Genomic DNA, 20,474 nt, shown 5'->3' with positions numbered 1-20,474 from the left:
AATTACAAAATATTTCTATTGGGGCTAAATTATTCATTTAGTCCCATTATTTTTTTTTTCAATTTAGATCTATTATTTTTAAATGAGTCAATTTAGTCTTATTTTTATTTAATTGATGTCAATATTTAATTTTTTATAGTTCCGATTAAATAATTAATGGTGGATATAACATTAATTTATTATATTTCTTTTAATTGACTTTTAATTTCAGATGAATTCTAAGGTGAGAGACTAAATCATGTCTCTCACTATAGGAAAGAATTGCGAGTCGTAAGATCTACATTATTGTAAATTAATGGATGAAATTTTTTTCTTTTTTTTTGTTCTTAATCTTTTTCTAATTTATCCTTTTCTAACAATCCCTTCCAACTACACTGAATTGTTGTGTTGTTGATAAAATAAGGGAAATGGAGAAACAACCATCAAGCCACACACTTTAAAGCCACATTGGCATATTTCATAACGCCGTTTAACTTAATTTAACGAAATCAATTATTGTTATCAATTAAATAAAAATAGGACTAAATTAACTCATTTAAAGATAGTGGGACTAAATTGAAGAAAAAAAAAACAAATAAAGAAATTAAATGAATAAATTAAACTTTATATTAGTCAATCTGTTTTAGATTATCATATTTAAAACTCGAATGAATTTATTTTAATAGTTAGCATAAAATAAAATATTTTATTTAACTATTTTAATTTTTTTTATTAGTATTAGTATATAAACACATATTTAATTTGATTTTCTTGGATATTTATCTCTTTAAACTATTAGGATTAGTCCAATAATCAAAGGTAAGAGGAATATGTATAAAGTCTAAGGTTTAAATTGAGTGTCACTATTGTAATTTTGATGGATAAAAAAATATCTATCTCTTTAATGTGTAATTTAAAATTTATTTATTAAATTAAATTTAATTAGTTTCTTTGAAAGAATTTTTATATAAAAAATTAAAAATATCTTTGTAGCAAAATACAATTTATCTTAAATTTTAAATATTATTTTGTGTAAATATATTATTTTGTATAAAATATTCATTATTTTATCTATAATTAGTATTCTAGCAAGTGTATCCTATTTATAAGACATGAATCTAAGGTTTTATGAGTGTGAAGGGAAGTTTTATTTATTTATTTTTAAAGTCAAGTTTTTCGTAGAGCATGACATGTTGGTAATATATATATATATATATATATATAATAAAATTATTGTAAATTTTAATTGTATACAAATATTTATTTTGTACATTATATAACCTAAAATACTAATTAAAATTTAAGTTAATATTATGATCTATGTCTTACCTAATTGATTATAGCTGTTAAAAAAAAAAAGAAATAGATCATAAATAGTTTGTAATGTCAATTTAATTTGTTAATTATTTTCACTTTTGAAAGTCATAAATTTAAGTTTTAAAAATTAAACAACCGTTCAATTAATCCAAATCTAGTTGTAAAAGCTAATTTTTTGAGTACTAATGACTAGCATTCTTTACGAGATTTTCATGCTGGGATTAGATTCCTTCGTGCATCGTCCTTTTGAGTAGCAAAACAATTATATATTACTAATATTTTAGTCTACATAAGTTAAACATTTATTACATATAATTAAAATTTAAAATAAATTACGTATATAAATAAATATTATATTTAAATATATAAATTATATAAAATTTAAATAAATAGATATTTTTAAATATATAAATTATATTTAGGATTAATAGTTTATAACTACAATACAAGATTATTTTTATTTATTTTAAAGTTTATTTTTAAAATATTAAAATTTAATTAAAAAATAATTAAGATAAATAAAAAACAAATTAGATATGAAGATAACAGAAATTCTTTTGTAATTTTTTTTTCTAAAAATACCCTCCAACAAGATAGTGGTTTATATTTTATATATAGTAGTTGATATATTATAAACAAATTTGAAATTATTTTTAATTAAATTAAAATAATTCTACATTAATTGAGACAATTTAAGAGTAAAACATTGGTTTGAGTTGGATTTAATTTTACATTCAGTCCAAACTAAATTAAATTAAACATTATTTTATTTGATTTGAATATATTTTTTTCCGATTAATAATTGAATTAATTTACATTGGAAATATTTTAGTAATTTTTTTTCTCTCAGCGCCTTAATTAATTTACATTGGACTAATAATTAATTTACATTGCTCACCTTAGAGTTTAGTCCGTGATTAAAATACTTAACAACTAATTATTGTTCCTTGTCTCATAAATGTTGCTTAAAAAAAGTAAGTTTTAAATTAAATTTCATTTTAATTTTTTATCTGCATAAGAAAAACTCAAAACAACATTTATTATGAGTCATTTTTTATGCTTGCTATTACGAGACATATATAGTATTTTAATTTATTTTACTGTACACTTTCTACTTCTTCTTTCTTGTTAATTTTTTTTATCCATAAGAATACAGTACTAAAGTTATTTACAATATCCTGCCTTGTATGCAGCCGCGTTAAATCTTGGGACCAGCTATCTCACCTTTTGAGGTGCCAAATTAGTTACTGCTATCAACGGTAAATACTCCAGAGACAAATAAAAAAAGAAGTTATTTACAATATCCATACATCATTTTTAACCAATTGAGTTATATCTTGTTAATTGTTGACTCAATATTTTGATTCCTATTAATACATCTTTATTATTTCTATGTCAATTTTTCTCTTTTAAAATTCTTGTTTATATATTTTTTTATTTCTATTTATATTTTGGGGGAATGCATGAATTTTTTTATTTCTTTTGACTGATTGTCGATTCTTATATATTAAATATGAATGACTATCTTATGCAATAATGTTTTTAAAAATTATTTTTTACGAGAGAATTTTTAAGAATTCTTTTAACATTTTATCTAAATATATTTTTATTTAGTACAATTATTTATAAATTAAATTTTAATATTTTTAAATACATTATCAATAAACATAAATAATCTAATGTGATTTAAATCTAAAATATAATTTTTTATTTAAAAATATTTATTTATACAAATTTTAAATATAATTTATATGTTCAAATATGATATTTATTTATACATATAATTTATTATAAGTTTTAATTACATGTAATAAATATTTAGTCTATACATAACATTTTCACAAAAAATACTTCTTGATAATGAATAAAAAAAATATGGATATTGCATATACTAAAATACTTAATTTTTTTTTACACCAAAACTAAAATACTAGTTAAATAATCACCTGTAACTTTTTTTTTTCTTTTCAATACATAATCACTTTAAACTCTTTACTGAATTTTATTGCTTCGTTATTACCATTCTTTCTGTTTAGTATGCGATCTTGTAGATACCGATATATACCCGATATTAAACATTAGCTTGAAATAAATTGGTGAAATAATTAGAAACGTTTAGAAGATATTTAAAAATCTAGGTCTTCCATATGCAAGTTTTATATATATATATATATATATATATATATATATATATATATATATATATATAATCTATAAAAACACCGGTATAACATTAAAATCATGATTAAATTAATCAATCGATTCTCATATTTGATACTCATTTATGGATTAGTTTTTATATGAAAAAATCTAACATTTTTGTTTAGGATCGTTACAACAACTTTAATTCATCTTAAAAAAAAAAGTTTAATATTTTGGTTCTTATATGAAATTAAAATTATGCGTAGTCTATACACAAAATTAATATAACATTTTAGTTCTTATATGATCTGCTTTTATTTAATTAGTGTGACCCTAGGTAAACATTGTTGAAGATTCTCGTTGACAAAGGAAAAATGAAAGTAAACTTTGCAACCAAACACAAATAAACTTGATTATCCGTGTGTAATTTTGTTAGTGATCTAAGGAAAACTTCTAAATAAAGTGAATATATTCTTATGAATCATGTTTTGTCAATTTATAAACATTGTTAAATTAATGATATTATTCTCTGCAAAAAGATGTTTAACTTAATAAAAAATATATGATGTGTTTATAGAAACCTGTACTTATTTATTTGAAGCAATATTTTTTTTTCTTCCCAATAGAATAAGATAGAATACTTTCATTATTAAATTAGAGAATAGCAATGGCCGTAATCATTAATTTTGAAGAAAGCAAATGAAAGTTCTTTTGGGATTACATTGCTTGTAATTAAGTACTCGTATGGTACGGTTTTTTTAAGTGAGTTTAAGAGCACAGCGTAACACTCTCAATTGTACTTCCATCATCCATAGATTGATATATTATACAAATTCAAACGGATTAAGATTTTTTAAAAATGAAGTTAGTTATTTATAAATATATTAATAATGGCTTAAAGTAAAGGACAAGAAGGTATAGCAATCAAAACTGAATTCCGGTCATTTTTATGTAACGAATTTCAAAGTAAAGAAACGTTGTGAACATTGAATGTAAGTAGAAAGATACAAAAATCCAATGTGATTTTGAGCTTCTGGGCTCTACTTTGCCAAATGAAGCCACCAAAGAGACACTGATTCAGGAACACCTAGCTTGGATAGCGAGGTCCTTCACCAGGAGATCCGGACAAAGATCCGCGCCATTCTGGTTGAACACTGCGCGGTTCAATGCAACCGTGCAAGTTGGTTGCCCCAAACATTGCTGCTCCACGATTTGCTGTGTTGCAGCAGCATTGCAGCTTCCCAAAGAGTAGCCTCCACAGTTTCCAGTGGGGTTTCCAAAGCTTGCAAACTCCACAGCCACAATCTTTTTCCCTGTTTCACACTCCAGTGTCGCTGCTGGTCCCACAACATCCACTATTGGATGGAAGTTACCCCTCCTTGATACCCATGAGTTCACATTCGCAGGATCACTCTCTGAAATGAAGCTGCAGATTGTGTCTCTGTTCACGTTCAGGATCTCTACCTGGTTCGGAGCTACACCTTCCTCTTCAAATATCACTAGCAAGTTGTCTAGTGGGTTCAGGTAAGATCTTGGGATGTGGTACCTTCATCATGCAATAGTCAGCATCCGATCACATGATCAGTTATTATTGTAATATTGTTAACTAGTCTTTACATGAAAAACTTATATATATGCATGTCACTCACTCTGATTGAGTAGGCTGTCCAAGTGGAGAGAGGAATGTCATCCAGTGGCGACCAATGTTTTGACCGTTCACCCAGATGAGTCCTTTTCCCATACCAGTCATTCTGATGGCAACAGGACCATTTCCCTCTGGGGTGGCGAATCTTGTCTTGTACCATGTGATAGGACGTGGAACTGGACTCAATGGCTTCCACTTTGCCCTCAATGCTCCTTCCTCAGTGAAAACTTTCATGCCCTCACCCTTCAGACCAACCTGCAAGTTAAAATGATACCAACTCAGTTATGTCATTGTCATGTGTGGAATATATCATTATGTAGTATTTTTACTAACCGAATGACCCCAGTTGTTGGCAGTAAGATCAAGTGGTCCTTTGTTGAGACCAAGGATGGTTATGGACTTTGGTCCTGCGAACCTATGTTCCATATAAGCTCCACTGTCCTGTATATTTAACATTTCAAGGGATGTGTGTAACAATGTTATTATCATCATTAAAACTTGGACGTTCTTGAAACTCAGAAGAAGGAAAAAGTTGAGGCTCTTACGGGAAGTCCAACCGTGCTAGCCAAGAGTGAAATGTAGTTGGTTCCAACTCTTAGCTGTACTGGTCGGTCGAGCTCAAAAGATTTTTCTTCGTGTGTTCCATGACCAGTTCCTTTCACACAACAAATCAAGACAAAAGGTAAGTATCCTTAGAGGAGTGACACTTTGCCACTTCGAAGGCTAATGAAATATTCTTCTTACCAACGATATCTCCATTTACAAAAGCAACCATGGAATGTCCAAGACTCATAACACGAAGAACTGGGACCACCCCGGGGACCAGTGGCATGTCTTCTTGACACAACTCGAAGCTGCAATGAGGGAACAGTTGTATAAAGTACTCCGAGGTTTTGAAAATTATATGATGGTGAAATACGAGGAAATTTCAATGATTAACTAATCATCCTCACAAACTCACCTGGTGGTGTACCAAGCATAATCGGTGGTATCCTTAAGCAAGCCGTAAAGCTCAGCAGGAATATTCTGGTATATGGGCATTTTCTTGGTCGTTGGAGTGGCCTCGTTAAACATCTCCCATTGGAAATTGTTTGCAGCGGGTGACTTCTCGAAGTTCCTTGAGTTATGTTGTGAAACAACCTGTTGTATGTGACAAATAGTTAGTTATATGGAGCAATGAGGGAGTTGTACGTATGTAACATTAGGGAGGAACTAGTTAATTTTTTACGTTTAGGGTGTTGAAGACGACGGTCTTGCAATCAGGGAGGATGCTAATGGAATGTGGAGGCAAATAGTAGTTTACACCTCTGAAGTTAATGGTGGCTGGCTCGATGGTGTGGTTGTTAGTGAGGAAAGCAGCACACATGTCAGTTCCAGGCCTCTCGTAGGTTCTAATCTGCAAAATATATGTAGCAGCTTCGCTTAGTTTAATTTCACCTGTGAGGGACACTGATTTATTTATAAGCAACCTGTGTCAGATATTTACCTCATAAAACTCGTTCAACTTTTGGACAGTGGGAATGCCACCAAGGATAGCCTTTCTACAAAGGAGCAAAGCTTTGTGCACGTCCCTCAAATGACTCCACTTAGGTTCTCTTTGGAGACCGTACTCATCAAGAGGCGCCTCATCATAATAGCGGGTTGTGGTAAAGGCAGAGCTTGTTCTACCAAAGTTTGTTCCACCGTGGTACTACAACACAAGAGTTTCACATTCAGTTAGAAAGTGAAAAATAAATGAACAAAATGTTAATCGGAGATTTGATGTTAAGGCCTAAGGGTAGCACCATATAGTAGTTAACCAAATTTCCACCCTTGGAGAAGAAGCGAGCAACTGAGAAGGCAATGTCTTCTGCGGATCTCCTGGACGGTGGATCACCATATACCCTGTACCTGTAATTGCAAATTAACAAGAAATGTATTATAGGATATATGGTTGATAATTTAGAAGTTGTTGACTAAGGATAAGCAAGCAAGCACTAAGCGATTTCATACTGAGCGGTCCAGTTCTCAGTCCATATTTCTGGCTTGTATGGCTTATTTGGGCCTGAGAAAGTGTCACCACAATGCCTTCCATTGCATGCGTTGATCTGCCAAATCCAAAGGCGTTAAGGTAATAGTAATAGTAATACACATGGAAGAGAAATTGTGGGTATGAATATGATAACTTACGACCGGATCAGGGGCATCTCTCTGCTTGCACATGACCCATGGAACTCCAATTTGTTGTGCCACAGCCATATTTGCAGCCCATTGGACGTAACTGTCTCCCTTCTCCTCATATGCAAGTTGAATATGGTTATACTCGTTCTCAATCTGAGCCAAGATGATGGGGCCTCCTTGGGGAGCAAAGAGCTTCTCATCTTTCATCATTTGTATAATCTTTGTCACGAATCCCTGCATGTAATTCTTATAGGGCTCATTGTCAGAGCGGAATATGATCCCTGGGACCTCCCTAAGCCAATATGGAAGTCCTCCATGGTTCCACTCTGCTTGGATGAATGGCCCAACCCTGAGTGTGACAAACATATTATAAGCTTGAACAAGCTTAATGAACCTGACCAAGTCATAATTGCCTTGGAAGTTGAATTGTCCTTGCTCTGGCTCGTGAGCGTTCCAAAACACGTAGGTTTGAATCACGTTCAAACCTCCGCGTCTTGCTTTGTCAAGAAGGTCAGGCCATATCTGCATGCATGCATGCACACATGAATATGAATATGAATATGAATATATAAAAGAATTTAATATATAAATGAATATATATGTAGGTACCTGTGGGGTGCTTCGTGTGTAATGGATGGAGCCGGAGAAGAGTATCTCGCGCCTGCCGTCGATGAAGAGTGACTTACCATCGTAAGTGACATTTTGAGCGGCCAAATGGCGGCCATGCCTACCCTTATGGTGGCCGCGTGCATGAGCAGCGGCGACGAGGATGGAAAGCAAGGCCAGGAAGAGAATGACGCGAGTTGTCATTTTCCTCAACTTGCACAGGAAACCAAGGGAGCCACGCGAGCCTCCTTTCTCAGGTAAAAGGAGGTGCCCAGAAGCTGATTTTTCCATTGCATGGAACGCCCCTTTATAGCACCCTCACACACCTACGTCTATGGCCTCGGAGACAAACTCGCTCTTCCCTTCATTCTTCCTACGAATCATCGCTTCACCTTTTCTTTCTCTCCTAATCCTTGCCTTCCCCTATCACATTTTTTTTCTTAATTCACTCAACCACCTCACCCTCCAAATTAATTACTTTGTTCTTAATATATTTTATTTTTATATACTACTCTTCTAATTAATTAAAATATTCATCTCTCAATTTAACTTTAATCTTTCATCTCTTTATATATATATATATATTTTCTTTTTCTTTTTCTTTTCTCATTTAACTTTATTTCTAAATTCAATTTAAACAACTTTTTAAAAATTTTATCGATAATATAGTTTATACTACAATTTAAGTTTTAAATATAAAAATATATTTTAATGTATTTTAAATGAAAAATTATTTAATAAAAAATAAATTTTTATAATACTAATTCTTTTATGATTGTTTATAAGGGTCAAAACACTTTATATTTCTAACATTTGCATAAATAAAATATTAAATATTTAAGCATGGTTGTTCGTAAAGATATGATAAATTATTATTTTTACATCCCTAGGACATAATAATAAAAATAAAAAATGGCTATTTATCATTATATTTTCTTTATAATTTTAAAATAATTAATAATATATTATTATTATTAATAAATTGGAGACATTTTATACCTTTATTAATTAAAAAAAAAAGAAAAATAAAATTAAACAATAAAAATATGTTAGTTCTTATGATGTTATGATTTTTTCTTGACTCTTAAGATTTTGAGTTAAAATATAAAAATATTAATTTTTAAAATTTTTAAATAATAAAAATATAATTATCTACAAGATTAAGATAGATATTAAAAAGGGTTGTTTGGGTTGGGTAGTATAATATTATATTATGGTGGATGCAGGAGAGGTGAGAATCCGGTCCAAATATGAAAAGTTAATAATGTTGGGGGAGTTTTCCCTCCAAAATCAAAAGCAGCAAAACCCTAACCCTTCCTTCCTTTGTCCCATTGCATTGCGATTTGCGATTTGCGATTTGCGATTAGAGAGCATTAGGAATAATGTCTAGCCATGAAGACGACCTCGATCTCCTCCTTTCCCTCCAGGATAGAGTTGTTGACACCCCTCCCGCTTCTCCCTCACCAGGTAAGTATCACGTGCCATTCTATGTGCAATCCATTCCCTTCTTCTTCTTAATTTTCTCTGTCATTGCATTTGCAGTTTACCTCTCCGACGATGAATCGATCAAGCAAAGGGAGAAGCCCGACATGTCCGTATTCAAAAACGCCGTTCAGGATTGCCTTCCCTACGACCCTCCCAAAATGCCCAAACCCACCAACAAACCCGATTCTAATGATTCTCAGGTTGAAAAGTTTTCAGGCCTCAGAATAAGGTTCGCCTCTTCTTCATTTATCTAATTCACTATTACGCATTGCTGCAAATTCATATCCAAACAGTTCCGACTGAAGTGCCACTTATTGTCTATTTCTCTGTTCTGTCCAGGAACCAATTGTTAACTCCCGCCGAGCTTAAGGAACACTTTTCAGATATTCGTTTTGTTCGGCTATCAGTTATCAAGTAATTCACTTTACCTCCTTCTGCTTTCTCTAGCCCGGGATGAATAGCATGTGTAAAGATTTGAAAACAATAAATAATTAGTATGCTCGATTGGAATAACTCAAATTTGTCCCAATAAATACTAGTTTTTTTTTTTAAAATAAACTCTGTTTTTTAACGTATTTTCCTTATCCCGCAACATAAGTTGCAACATCAATGAATTGAAATTCTTATGTTATAAGGTTGGTTTACTCAGGAATTCGTTGATTGGGGATACACTTTCTGGAAGTTGGGCGACTGTTGGAGTATTGACCGAGAAGGGGAGTCAGAGGACGAGTTCGTCGGGGAAGGGCTATTGCATTTGGAAAATTGGATGTTTGGATGAAAGTACTGTTTCTCTTTTCTTGTTTGGAGATGCTTATCAGAGGAACATGCAAGAACAAGCTGGAACGGTCTTTGCGCTGTTTAATTGTGCTGTCCGCAAGGATAATGCGGTATTCAATTGTTATGAGTTGGTTCGAGTTTTTGTTTGTGTTTTATTCATCATGGTTTGCCATAAGTTTTGCAATCTCTTAATTTTTTTTCAGGGAAATGGTTTTACTTTGAGTATATACTCCCCTAAACAAATTATGAAAATGGGCACCTCTGTTGATTATGGAGTTTGCAAAGGGAAACGAGCGGATGGGATGGCTTGTACTTTGGTCATAAATAGGTGTGCAAACTACACAGTTTCTTTTATTTTTTTTTATAGATATGATATGTGAAATCGCAATAGGTTTCTTTTTAGTCCTGTGAACCTGGTCCTCAGATATTTGCGACGGGATTTATGATCACAGATTTTTTATAGGTGTTTCCACAGATGATCTCTTTATTGAATATGCCTGATTTAAATAGTAACTTGGCATTTAGCAATGCTTTACTTCAACTACCTTAATCATGAGAAATGCAATTGATTTTTGACTCTGACAAATAAAAGGCGAGATCGTGCTAGGCGTTGTTGCAGAATATATCTTGCAAGCTTGTAATATAATATCCGTTTGAAGGAAAAATTCTCTAGGGTGTATTTTAGAAAATGAAGTGCAGAGTGGGTGAGTCAGTTGTTTAGATTTTTATAAGGTTTCGTCACTTCAATAACAATCTATTGATTTTTGAGAATTCACTTTACTAAATTAACATTAGCAAAGCATGAACAGCATCAGTTGTAACAAGGATCCATGTGCTTGGCATGCTTGTTAAACTGTTTTTCTAGAGTATATGACCTTTAATACTTTTCTAGTTTTCCTTGTAAACCATCCTTCTGACAGTATCATAGTATTTTTGGTATGCTGATTGATATCTCCATAACCGTTGCTCCTTGATATTTCAGACGTCATGGAACATATTGTAAATATCATAAATCAGTAAGTGGCATTTTATTCTTTCTGGTTTTCTTGTCTATTCTGTTGTAACAAGGATATCAGTTTACTAACTATATTTGCTTTCCTGTAGAAAGCATCAGAGAAGTATTCCACGATGCGAAGTGAACTCAAGGGAGGGTGGGTGTTTATTTCTTTCGAGGTTCAATTTTTTATTGCTGGCTAAAAGTTGCACTCAACATGTTTGATTTCATCTCATATGTGACATATAAACGTGTTTTTTGTTAGCAGAAACTTAAGAACAGCGTTTAGGCCAAGGGATTACCTCAAATCAGAAGGAATTTACTTAGTTGATCCTCTTGCTGACAAAACAAACTTAAAGAAGTCTCAGCCAGTGAAATTATTGTCGGTGGATGGTCTCAGAAAGGCATTGAGGTTTGTCACTATTAACATGGACCCAGTGCTTGCAAGCTATAGTGCAAGGGCATTCGACTTTATATTGTACTCCACTTGAATTCTTTTGCGGTCACTATTAATAATAATTTCTATGCCAGCAATGCAGGAAAAGTAACAACAACTACTCATTCTCAAGGGATTAGGTTTCTTTCTGAGGTTGCAGGTGATTGGACTATCTTACAACTTCAATTGCATTCATTAAAGTATTCATGCTTTGTATTCTTAGCTGTTTTCTGTTACTATAAGCAGGCAAGGCGGATCCGAAAATGAAGAATAAAGGACCAAAGTTTCCCAATGAACAAAACAAATGCATGGAGAAGAGGTGAGTTGCAAAAGAACAAAAAAAAAACATTATTGTTTAATGTCACTTGCATTTTATGCATGTCATTGATAGAAGACTAACATAATAATTTCACTTGTTATTATTGTATTCAGGAAATCATCTTTTCCGAATGTCGGTTCCGCTGGAACCCGACAGCTGGATGTAAAAAGAATAAAACCAGACAAGCAAGTTTTGGCTGATAAAATCCCAAAAAGTACAGAAAAGATGATTGAATTAGATTTTGTTAGTTCGGATGAAGACTTCTGAAATTTCTGTATTGCTCAATGCTCAGCCATAGTTCTTTGTTGAGCACTACTATTGGGCAAAAATGTGTAGCATGAATAGAAATTGAAGGCTTCTGCATGAGGGTATCATTGATTGGTGGTGGTAATTAGGGATGGCAAAGTGGGTCATGGCCCGCGGGCCGGCCTGTTGGCCTGCCAAAAATTGGCGGGCCGGGCTAATCATTTCAACCCGCCAAGCCCGCCCTGTCAAGCCTGCCAACCCGCCGGGCCAAATAGAGGGCCGGCCCGCCACAACCCGCCGGCCTGCATATTTTTTTTTATTTAATTATTTTTGTTTATTTTATTTTGATGTAGAAGATGAGGATCAAGATGATTAAGAAAAAAAGTAGAGATAACTTCTTTCAAGAGAGTTTCTAATATTCTTAAAATAAAAATTTAAAGTTAATTAATTGTATTTAAACTTGTTTTGTGGACTATCAAAAAATTTAGTTTATAAATAATTTGTAAGTTTATAATTTGATTTTGATTTTGGTGTAAATGGATTAATTTCTATTTGATTTTGTTTTAAGTTTGTAATTTGTTTTTGTTGAACATATATTAAGTACAATATGTATGCATTTTTAATTTCATATGATTATATTTATTTATTTGTAGCAATTTTTTTTTTATTTGACCATAAAATATTTTTTTTTCATTTTTTTTTATTTTTTATTTTTGTAAGCGGGCTGGCCCGCCAGCCTGCCCTTAGGCGGGGTGGGCCAGCATCTCCATCCCGTTTTACATTGGCGGGCCGGGCCAGCCCGTCCCGTTTTTGGTGGGTTAATGGCGGGCTGGACCAAAACGGGCCGGGCTGCCCGTTTTGCCATCCCTAGTGGTAATATGGTGTACTGTACGCTAGTGCACCTAGATGTTTTGATTGTTCACTAGAAAGAGTAATTTCATGTAGAAGATGAAATGAACAGAACGAGGAATCGGGGATAGACCAAAAAGTTAAGCAATACCGTTATCCGAATTTTGTAAATTAGGACAGAATTCACTAAAAGGATATGGAATGAGATTCTATTCCATTATTTAGGCAATTTTTTTTCTCTAATTTTGGAGGAATATGGAGTTTACATATTTTATTATCTATTGAAATTTTTAAGCTTGTTATATTTACCCTACATATTAGTTTCTCTTTGTGCCTCACCCTCATCCTCTTGTCACGAGTTTTCTGTTAATTTGTTATGCTATGTCCTACAAGTTCTGGTCGCTTTGTACCGAGAAGGGTTAAGTTACCAACCGAGTTTAATTATTTTTCTCCCTTTGATAAGAATGTCTTTCATAAAGCTACGATGTATAATTCTGCTACCACAACTATTTGCAAATAATGTCTTACTCATCAATTATTACCATCTTGATCTGTGTCGAATTTTAATATTTGGTTTAGTAAATTCAAATACCTACATTTTAAATATGATTTTAGGTTATTCATTACTTTAAATTTTTTTTATGACTATGAAGTTGAAGGGGCAAAATAAGACTTCCAAAAATGTTTTCGGTTCATTGCCATCTATACATGGACGGAACTACTTTGGAGGGACCCCCTAATGTGAATTATTATATTTAATTTAGAAAACTTAAGTTGATTATATATATATATATAGGAGTTTAGTTGTAAAAATAGTTATATTATTTATTACGAAGATTAAGCCATTGTTTTCGTAAACAAATACTTTATATTTCTATCTGCGTCTTTGTTGTGTACATAATTCAATTTCTTTTTTTATTTCGTTAAGATATTTAATTTATTTTTATTAAGTAATTTTTAATAACATAATTAAGAAAACATTTTGTAAAACTTATGAATAATTTTTACGTATAAATATTTCATATAAGATTTAATAGATATATTTACTTAAGGAAATGAATATTTTGAAATTAGCCCCCAGTGAGGCCCCCCTGCGTACACCTAACGTGATTGTGTGAATTAAATATTTTGGGTTGGAGAAGCATTGATAAAAATAATGTATTGAGGTAGAGAAAAGTGGTTGAGGAAGAATTAAAAAGTGCATTAGAGTTGTGGCGATGATTGATGAAGAGCGAGAAAGTGAAAATAATAGAGAATTTGGAATCACATAAGGACACAGGCGGATGGATTGTCGTCGCTGAAAGCGGTGGTGTAGCGGACCTCAGTGGAGGTGGCACGTGCGAGATGGGAATGGTTGGGGTGGTGGGTGTTCCGGACGTAACCAGAGGGGGCTTTGTTATCGTAGACTCCGGGGGCGTAGGGATGCGCAACGACGTCGTATGGGACATAGGGCCAGAGCTCTGCTTTTTTCCCTGTGCGGTGAGCGATGCGTGCGACCACCTTAGAGGCCTCGACGTATCCCACCACCGTCACTTTGTTGGCCTTCCTCTCCACATCCACCTGGCTGACTCCTTTCATCCCCTCCACCGCCTTCCTCACTTTCCTCTCGCATCCTTCGCAGTCCATCTTCACTTTCACCTCCACCGTCTGTTCCATACACACAACACAACACAACACAACACAACACAATCATTCTTTCTTTCTTATCAGTATCACTCTACACTCTACTATCATTTCACTTACCACCTTACCTGCAATTGCTTCCTCTTCTTCACTTTTGAACTCCCACTCGAGCAGTCAAACAGCTCTGATATGTGATCCAAAGCACCCATTCTCTTCTACTTTGCTCTTTCATTTCATTCCCTCCTCTTCCTTTATAACCAATTCCACCAACACCTCTACGCCACCTGTCCTTCTCTTACTCCACGCTCATGGTTACCGAATCAATGACCGTCCAATTCAGTATCCCCAAACTCTCTCTCTTTCATCTATTAAAGGTGCGTGCTCCCACCCAATGCCAATAATTATCATAATCACTCTCCACTTCACAACCCAAGGGCCCCGCACTTTCAAAACAAATCAATATCAAAAACATACAAATATCATATCTTCAATTATATACTTTAAAATATCTTTTAACTTTTTTTAATTTTAATATTTTTTTTTAGTTTTTTTTTTTAATTTCTATAATTATATTTTTAATCATTTTAAGTCCTTATTCTTGTTTTCATGTCAATCACATAAGTTTATTAAATTGATGTGATATGTAATATATTTGATTTTATGATTGATGAAATGTTATTTAATGATTTATTATGTATTCATTAATAATTTGACAATTCATTTAAATCACATTCAATCTTAATTTTAGTAAATTCACGTTGTCAAAAAAAAAAAAAAAAAAGGAATGACAAGAATTAAAAAAGATTAAAAATTTAAATTATAAAAGTTAAAAAATAAAGTCAGAAAAATTATAAGGACTAAAATTTTTTTTTGATCGATATATTTTTGTCCTCTATTTATTTTAAAATTTATTTTTGTTAAATTATTTTTAAACAAGTTAATTTCATCATTTAATTTTAAAAAAATTAATATTATTTTTCATTCAATTTCATTAATATTATTGATAGTAACTAATATTTTAATATGTGCATTTCATAAGATAAATATTTATTATATATAACTAAATTTTATAATAAATTATGAATATAAATAAATATTATATTTAAATATATAAATTATATATAAAAATTTTATAAATAAAATATTTTTAAATATATAAATTATATTTTAATTTAAGATAAATAGTTTATATTATGACACATGATTATTTTTAATTATTGATATGTTATTTTAAAATTTTTAAAAACTTTATTTATAAATAAATATAATAAATAAAAAATTAAATTGATTAAGAAGTTAAAAGAATCTAAAACGCTTCCATTCAAAAATAATTCATAAAAACATTTTCTCTAGACATTTATGTTTAATATATAAGGATTAATTTAGAAAAAATAACTATATTGAATATTTTAAAATTTTTAAAAATAAATTATTTAAAAAATAGTAAGAGTTAATTGAATCTTAAAAAATAAAGTTTTTATTTATTTTATTTATTTATTTTTATCTGGCTTAGTTATAATTTGCGAGAGCTATTTTTCATCTGTGTAAAATTAAAGTTGTAGTTTTTGTGTTTCAAAATTTTAATTAATTATTTAATTTTAGTTTAACTTTACGTTTTATTAAAAAAATTAAATCAACCACCCGTTAATCATATCTATCGTATTTATACTATATATATGCAGCTAGCGAAAAGATAGCCCACAATTGTTATTTTAGACAAGAGATTGATTTAATATATTATAACATTACTTTTTATTATATACTGTGTATTTTTTTATTTTTAGTCTATTAATATAATTTTACTTTATTAAAATCAAAGATCATAGAAGAGAAAGTTGGAAGAAAAAAAATTAAAGAGAGTAGATGGTTTTCTATATATAAAAAAAAATAGCTGAAGGTAAAATTATTAATAAATCTATACACAAAAGGTATCATTTTTATTTATAGTTGACCGAAATTAAATTAATATTTTCATTCTTAAACATGACAATTATTATTTTTTTATATTAAAGTTTTCTAATTTTATCCCTATATATTCAATTGAACTTCATCCCTTATGCTACTTTATAATTTTCACATTAGCATGGATTTACTATACAACAACTTAAAAAAAGTGTTATGAAAATAAACAAAATATGTTATATGTGAGGACCCCTTTTTCTTTTCCTTCCCGACTCATTCCAGCTCTCATTGTTTTTTTCTCATTTTCCCTTTTACTCACTCTCACTCTCTCCTTCATCTTGCTACTGACTTTCTCTCCCTGTGGTGACCTCAAATTGAAGGTGCTAATCAAGCTTAGGCAAGAGTTAGTTGCGGATTTCCTCATTTCTCCGTTCGCTTTCAAGTTCTCTTTTTCTTCAATCTCCGTGGACCCGAAGCTCGAATTTTCTTCAGTCCGAGGTAAGGGAAGCTAGTTTTTCTTAGTAGATTTTGTGGGAAATGAGTTCTTAAACTCATGATGTGGTTGATCCCTTGAAGATTGATGGCTGTATGTGATGAAAATGGTTTTTTTTTGGGTTTTGATGAAAAATTTGGGGTTTTTGGTGATTCTTGGTTGCATGTTGTAAACAATTTGGTTTTCATGTTGTTGGATGAGAATAGGGTGGTTTGGGTGGAATGCATGTGCTTGGATTTCTTGTTTTTGCATGATGGTTATTCAACAATGGTGGGAGGGATTGGGTTTACTGTCATAGGCGCTGAGCGCTTTGGGGGTAGAGAGCCCCTGGAACCAATCCGCTGAGCGGTTTTAAAGCGCTGAGCGCTTTGGGGGCAGAGAGCCCCCTGGAACCAATCCACTGAGCGGTTTTAAACCGCTGAGCGCTTTGGGGGCAGAGAGCTAGAGGAGCACTTCTGGAGGCAAAGCGCTGAGCGCCTTGGTGCTTTCAGAATTGGACGTTGCAGTCTTCATGAAAGTTGTAGCCTTGGATGTTAGCTTTCCAATGGCGCTGGAATCACTCAAAAAGGAGTTTTAGAACTCTAGATATGGCTGTTTTAGTGAAGAGAGGTTGAGCTTTCAACTTTGTTTATAGCTGCTGCGGTTTTTATCATTTTTAACAAGGTAGATGAAGGAATTTGGACTTGGTGTCTTAATGAGATTTGTAGGAAATTTGATTATCTTTCATATGAGATAAGGATGAGCATGGTAGGAGTAGTATAACTCCCGATGCGCTGTTTGTTGTGATGGTTGCCATTTCACATTTAGTGATTTGGTTAAGTTAAAAGTTGTTTTAGGTGCTTAGGTGTACTCTTGTTGTTTGGGTGAGTAATTGGATAAGATAGATGAGTTGTAAATAAGATGGTTGGGTCGTGTTAGGTGTATGTTGCTATAAGATGCTTAGATGTGCTGTAAGACGATAGGTTGTGCTGATTAATGTTGCCAATGCTGTGTGATGAAAAGTTGTGTTGTGCGGTATGTTGTTAATGATGTAACGCTGAGTTGTGCTATGTGATGCTAATGCTAAACTTTATTATTTGAGTCGAGCTGGATTATAGGCTGATCATTGTTGAATTTTGCTGTGATTGCTGAGCTGAGATGAAATTGATAAATAAGTTGTGCTGACTAGTTGTAAATGTTGAAAGATGATGTTAAGCTGTAATAGATGTGTCTTGCTATGCTGAGCTGGGCTGTTATTGATAATTTTAAATGCTGATTTATAATATGGCTATGCTCAAGAATGATGAGCTGAGTTATGAGTAGTAAGCTGCGTTGAGTACTACTTGGCTGTGCTGTATGCTGATTTTGCTGTGCTGTTTATTGCTGAGCTATATGCTGTGTTTAGCCACTATTGTGGTGCTGTTATAGCCGCTATGTCGGTGCTGTTAGTCACTATTGTGGTGCTGTTATAGCCGCTATGTCGGTGCTGTTAGCCACTATTGTGGTGCTGTAATAACCGCTAGCTGGTGCTGATGTATGCCTATTTGAGAGGCCATTATAACCACCTGAGGTGGTGCTGTTGCTGCTGCTGAGCAGTGCTGATGTTGCCGCTAGGCGGTGCTGTTATAACCACTTGAGGTGGTGTTGTTGTTGCTGTTCTACAGCGTTGATGTAGCCACATCGTGGTGCTAGTATTAATGCGTGATATAAGCTGTGCAGATAAGCTGATACTCATAATGATGAAATCTAATTACATTGCTATGTATCTATTTGTATGCTGATTTTTAATTACACTAGCTTACCCTTTTGCTGTTTTCCATGGTGTTTGGACTGCGATGATCATACTGTGTATGGGAGCAGAACAGGAATAGGTGGGCGTCTAGTGGTGAGTCTCCGGCGGACCGTGGAGTTGTTTTGCTTGTGTGGATATTTTGCTGGTAGCTACTTGGGATAGTAGCATTTGGTTGTAATTTTCTTTGGTACACTTTAACCCTAGTCAGACTAGAACTTTGTATATTTATATATTCTAGATCCTATATTTATATACTTGTTCTATCTGTCTGGAGTTTCTAGTGTGCGATGCCGTGTGTAGTGACTAGCCGGGTCGTTACATTATATATATATTTTTATAACACTATACCATCTATTATATATACATGTTTCTTTCTTTTTTCTATAATGACCTGCTATGATTTATATACTTTATGCAATAACATTACTAGAAGTAGAAATTAGATAATTAAGGATATACCAAATTTATAAATAATTTCATATCAAGTATATGTTACAAATCATACATCACTTATAAAAAATATGTAAATTATTAAAATCTTTATAAAAGGTAAAGCTTTCTCATAATCACATAAAGCTTAACTATAAAGATTATTCTCTCATTAATACAAATTTAGCAATTTCTCACATCATAGGAAGATATTGAAAAATTAAAATTGATTAAAATCAATTATAATGCTAAAAAAAACTAACAAGTGACTCTTTTTTTCCATTGAAGCTTTTTTTATAGGATCTTCAATCACAAAAATTGGGTTATCATCACTATTTGTTTCAAGTGACTTTAATAAAACCCCATTCCTCCAATACTTATAAATAACCCATGATTTTTCGAAGATAATATCTTTTCTAGGAGTTTAAAGTCAAAGGATTGACAAAATTTATTATTGACTACATATAATAATTTTCAATCTTTTTAAGCAATAACTATATCACATTATATCTTAGTTTTAAATTTTCAATGAAATACTAGCTAAAAAGTTATCAATTGCCCGATCAATCAACCATTTTCAAAGTAACAAATATTGATTTAACAATTATATTTAGTCGATCTCAAAATAATTTTACTATAACAAAGTGTAATGACACAACATTAATTAATTTTTGTCTTATATGAATCTAAGACTTAATTAATCATCATTGTATTTTTTTAATGTTATGAGAAATCCATAATGTTAAATACTACTCCCTCCGTTTTTTTTTTCATAGTCGTTTAAGGTTTTGCACGAGACTTAAAGAAATCATTGATATTTTAGTTTTCAAAAATATTTATTACTTACTTTCCAATTTTACCCATTATTTTTTTTTGCATTTTTTAGACTGTTGAACTACTCCATTAAATAGTTGTCCCTTTTTTTGTTTTTTTATAGTATTTTGTTGGAAACATATTGCTCTTATAAATGCACATTAACTTTATATGAGTAGTTGGAGAAAAATTAGGTAGACATTAAAAATAAATACACACATTGTTCACGAAACATGTATTAATTATCAAGGGTAAAAATGGAAGAAAAAAATTAATAACTCATTGATTTTAGTAATATGACAATGAAAAAAAAACAACAAACTCTGACAAAACGACTATGAAAAAAAAACGGAGGGAGTATAATTTATGGCATCTCTATAGCATCTCAAGTTATGCAAAATTTGTAATATGAATAACATTATATTTGACACTATAACTAATCATGTTACTCAATATTGTTAACAATTTCACGTTTTCACTAGTCCATG

The 20,474-nt window shown here is 31.9% G+C and overlaps 3 protein-coding genes and 1 long non-coding RNA gene across 5 annotated transcripts; 2 read left to right on the top strand and 2 right to left on the bottom strand.

The window, feature by feature from the left end:
* Positions 1–4,356: 4,356 nt before the first annotated feature.
* LOC109817195 (beta-galactosidase 13) lies at positions 4,357–8,155 on the bottom strand. The gene is made up of 12 exons (XM_020382410.2): positions 7,853–8,155; positions 7,253–7,765; positions 7,076–7,170; positions 6,868–6,973; positions 6,570–6,773; positions 6,312–6,479; positions 6,045–6,223; positions 5,828–5,937; positions 5,629–5,738; positions 5,417–5,524; positions 5,088–5,338; positions 4,357–4,984 (listed from the first exon to the last, which is right to left on the bottom strand). The coding sequence occupies exons 1-12, from the start codon at positions 8,138–8,140 to the stop codon at positions 4,516–4,518; spliced, it is 2,601 nt and encodes an 866-aa protein (XP_020237999.2). The 5' UTR covers positions 8,141–8,155; the 3' UTR covers positions 4,357–4,515.
* Positions 8,156–9,079: 924 nt separating this feature from the next.
* Positions 9,080–12,734, top strand: MCM10 (minichromosome maintenance 10). Its single transcript, XM_020382421.3, has 11 exons — positions 9,080–9,316; positions 9,392–9,563; positions 9,674–9,748; positions 9,984–10,221; positions 10,315–10,439; positions 11,094–11,127; positions 11,216–11,262; positions 11,374–11,517; positions 11,637–11,701; positions 11,788–11,860; positions 11,974–12,734. Exons 1-11 carry the CDS (start codon positions 9,232–9,234, stop codon positions 12,125–12,127), a joined length of 1,212 nt encoding a protein of 403 aa, XP_020238010.1. The 5' UTR covers positions 9,080–9,231; the 3' UTR covers positions 12,128–12,734.
* A 1,401-nt stretch (positions 12,735–14,135) lies between these two features.
* Positions 14,136–14,902, bottom strand: LOC109817200 (heavy metal-associated isoprenylated plant protein 26). Of its 2 annotated transcripts, none has more exons than XM_020382416.3 (2): positions 14,707–14,902; positions 14,136–14,602 (listed from the first exon to the last, which is right to left on the bottom strand). In XM_020382416.3, exons 1-2 carry the CDS (start codon positions 14,785–14,787, stop codon positions 14,219–14,221), a joined length of 465 nt encoding a protein of 154 aa, XP_020238005.1. In that variant the 5' UTR covers positions 14,788–14,902; the 3' UTR covers positions 14,136–14,218. The 2 variants fall into 2 exon arrangements, with proteins under 2 accessions (XP_020238005.1, XP_020238007.1); XM_020382418.3 differs by having other exon boundaries at positions 14,699–14,840.
* On the top strand, positions 14,815–20,180 carry LOC145957553 (uncharacterized). Its single transcript, XR_014433580.1, has 3 exons — positions 14,815–14,952; positions 16,861–16,978; positions 18,813–20,180. It is a non-coding gene; the product is annotated as an uncharacterized LOC145957553 (long non-coding RNA).
* The last annotated feature ends 294 nt before the right edge of the window (positions 20,181–20,474 follow it).

Source organism: Cajanus cajan, chromosome 4 (genome assembly GCF_000230855.2).
Source record: "Cajanus cajan strain Asha chromosome 4, NIPB_CcT2T_4, whole genome shotgun sequence".
NCBI lineage: Eukaryota > Viridiplantae > Streptophyta > Magnoliopsida > Fabales > Fabaceae > Cajanus > Cajanus cajan.
The sequence above is the reverse complement of the archived record's forward strand: the minus strand, read 5'-3'. Positions and strand labels throughout refer to the sequence as shown.

Coding starts and splice junctions, on each gene's coding strand:
- LOC109817195 (XM_020382410.2), bottom strand. CDS start 8,140: ATGGAAAAATCAGCTTCTGGGCACCTCCTTTTACCTGAGAAAGGAGGC. Junction 6,224..6,311: donor TCGTCTTCAACACCCTAAAC/GTAAAAAATTAA, acceptor CACATACAACAG/GTTGTTTCACAACATAACTC. Junction 5,339..5,416: donor CCAACAACTGGGGTCATTCG/GTTAGTAAAAAT, acceptor TTTAACTTGCAG/GTTGGTCTGAAGGGTGAGGG.
- MCM10 (XM_020382421.3), top strand. CDS start 9,232: ATGTCTAGCCATGAAGACGACCTCGATCTCCTCCTTTCCCTCCAGGAT. Junction 9,317..9,391: donor TCCCGCTTCTCCCTCACCAG/GTAAGTATCACG, acceptor TTGCATTTGCAG/TTTACCTCTCCGACGATGAA. Junction 10,440..11,093: donor TGTACTTTGGTCATAAATAG/GTGTGCAAACTA, acceptor TTGATATTTCAG/ACGTCATGGAACATATTGTA.
- LOC109817200 (XM_020382416.3), bottom strand. CDS start 14,787: ATGGGTGCTTTGGATCACATATCAGAGCTGTTTGACTGCTCGAGTGGG. Junction 14,603..14,706: donor AGAAGAGGAAGCAATTGCAG/GTAAGGTGGTAA, acceptor TGTATGGAACAG/ACGGTGGAGGTGAAAGTGAA.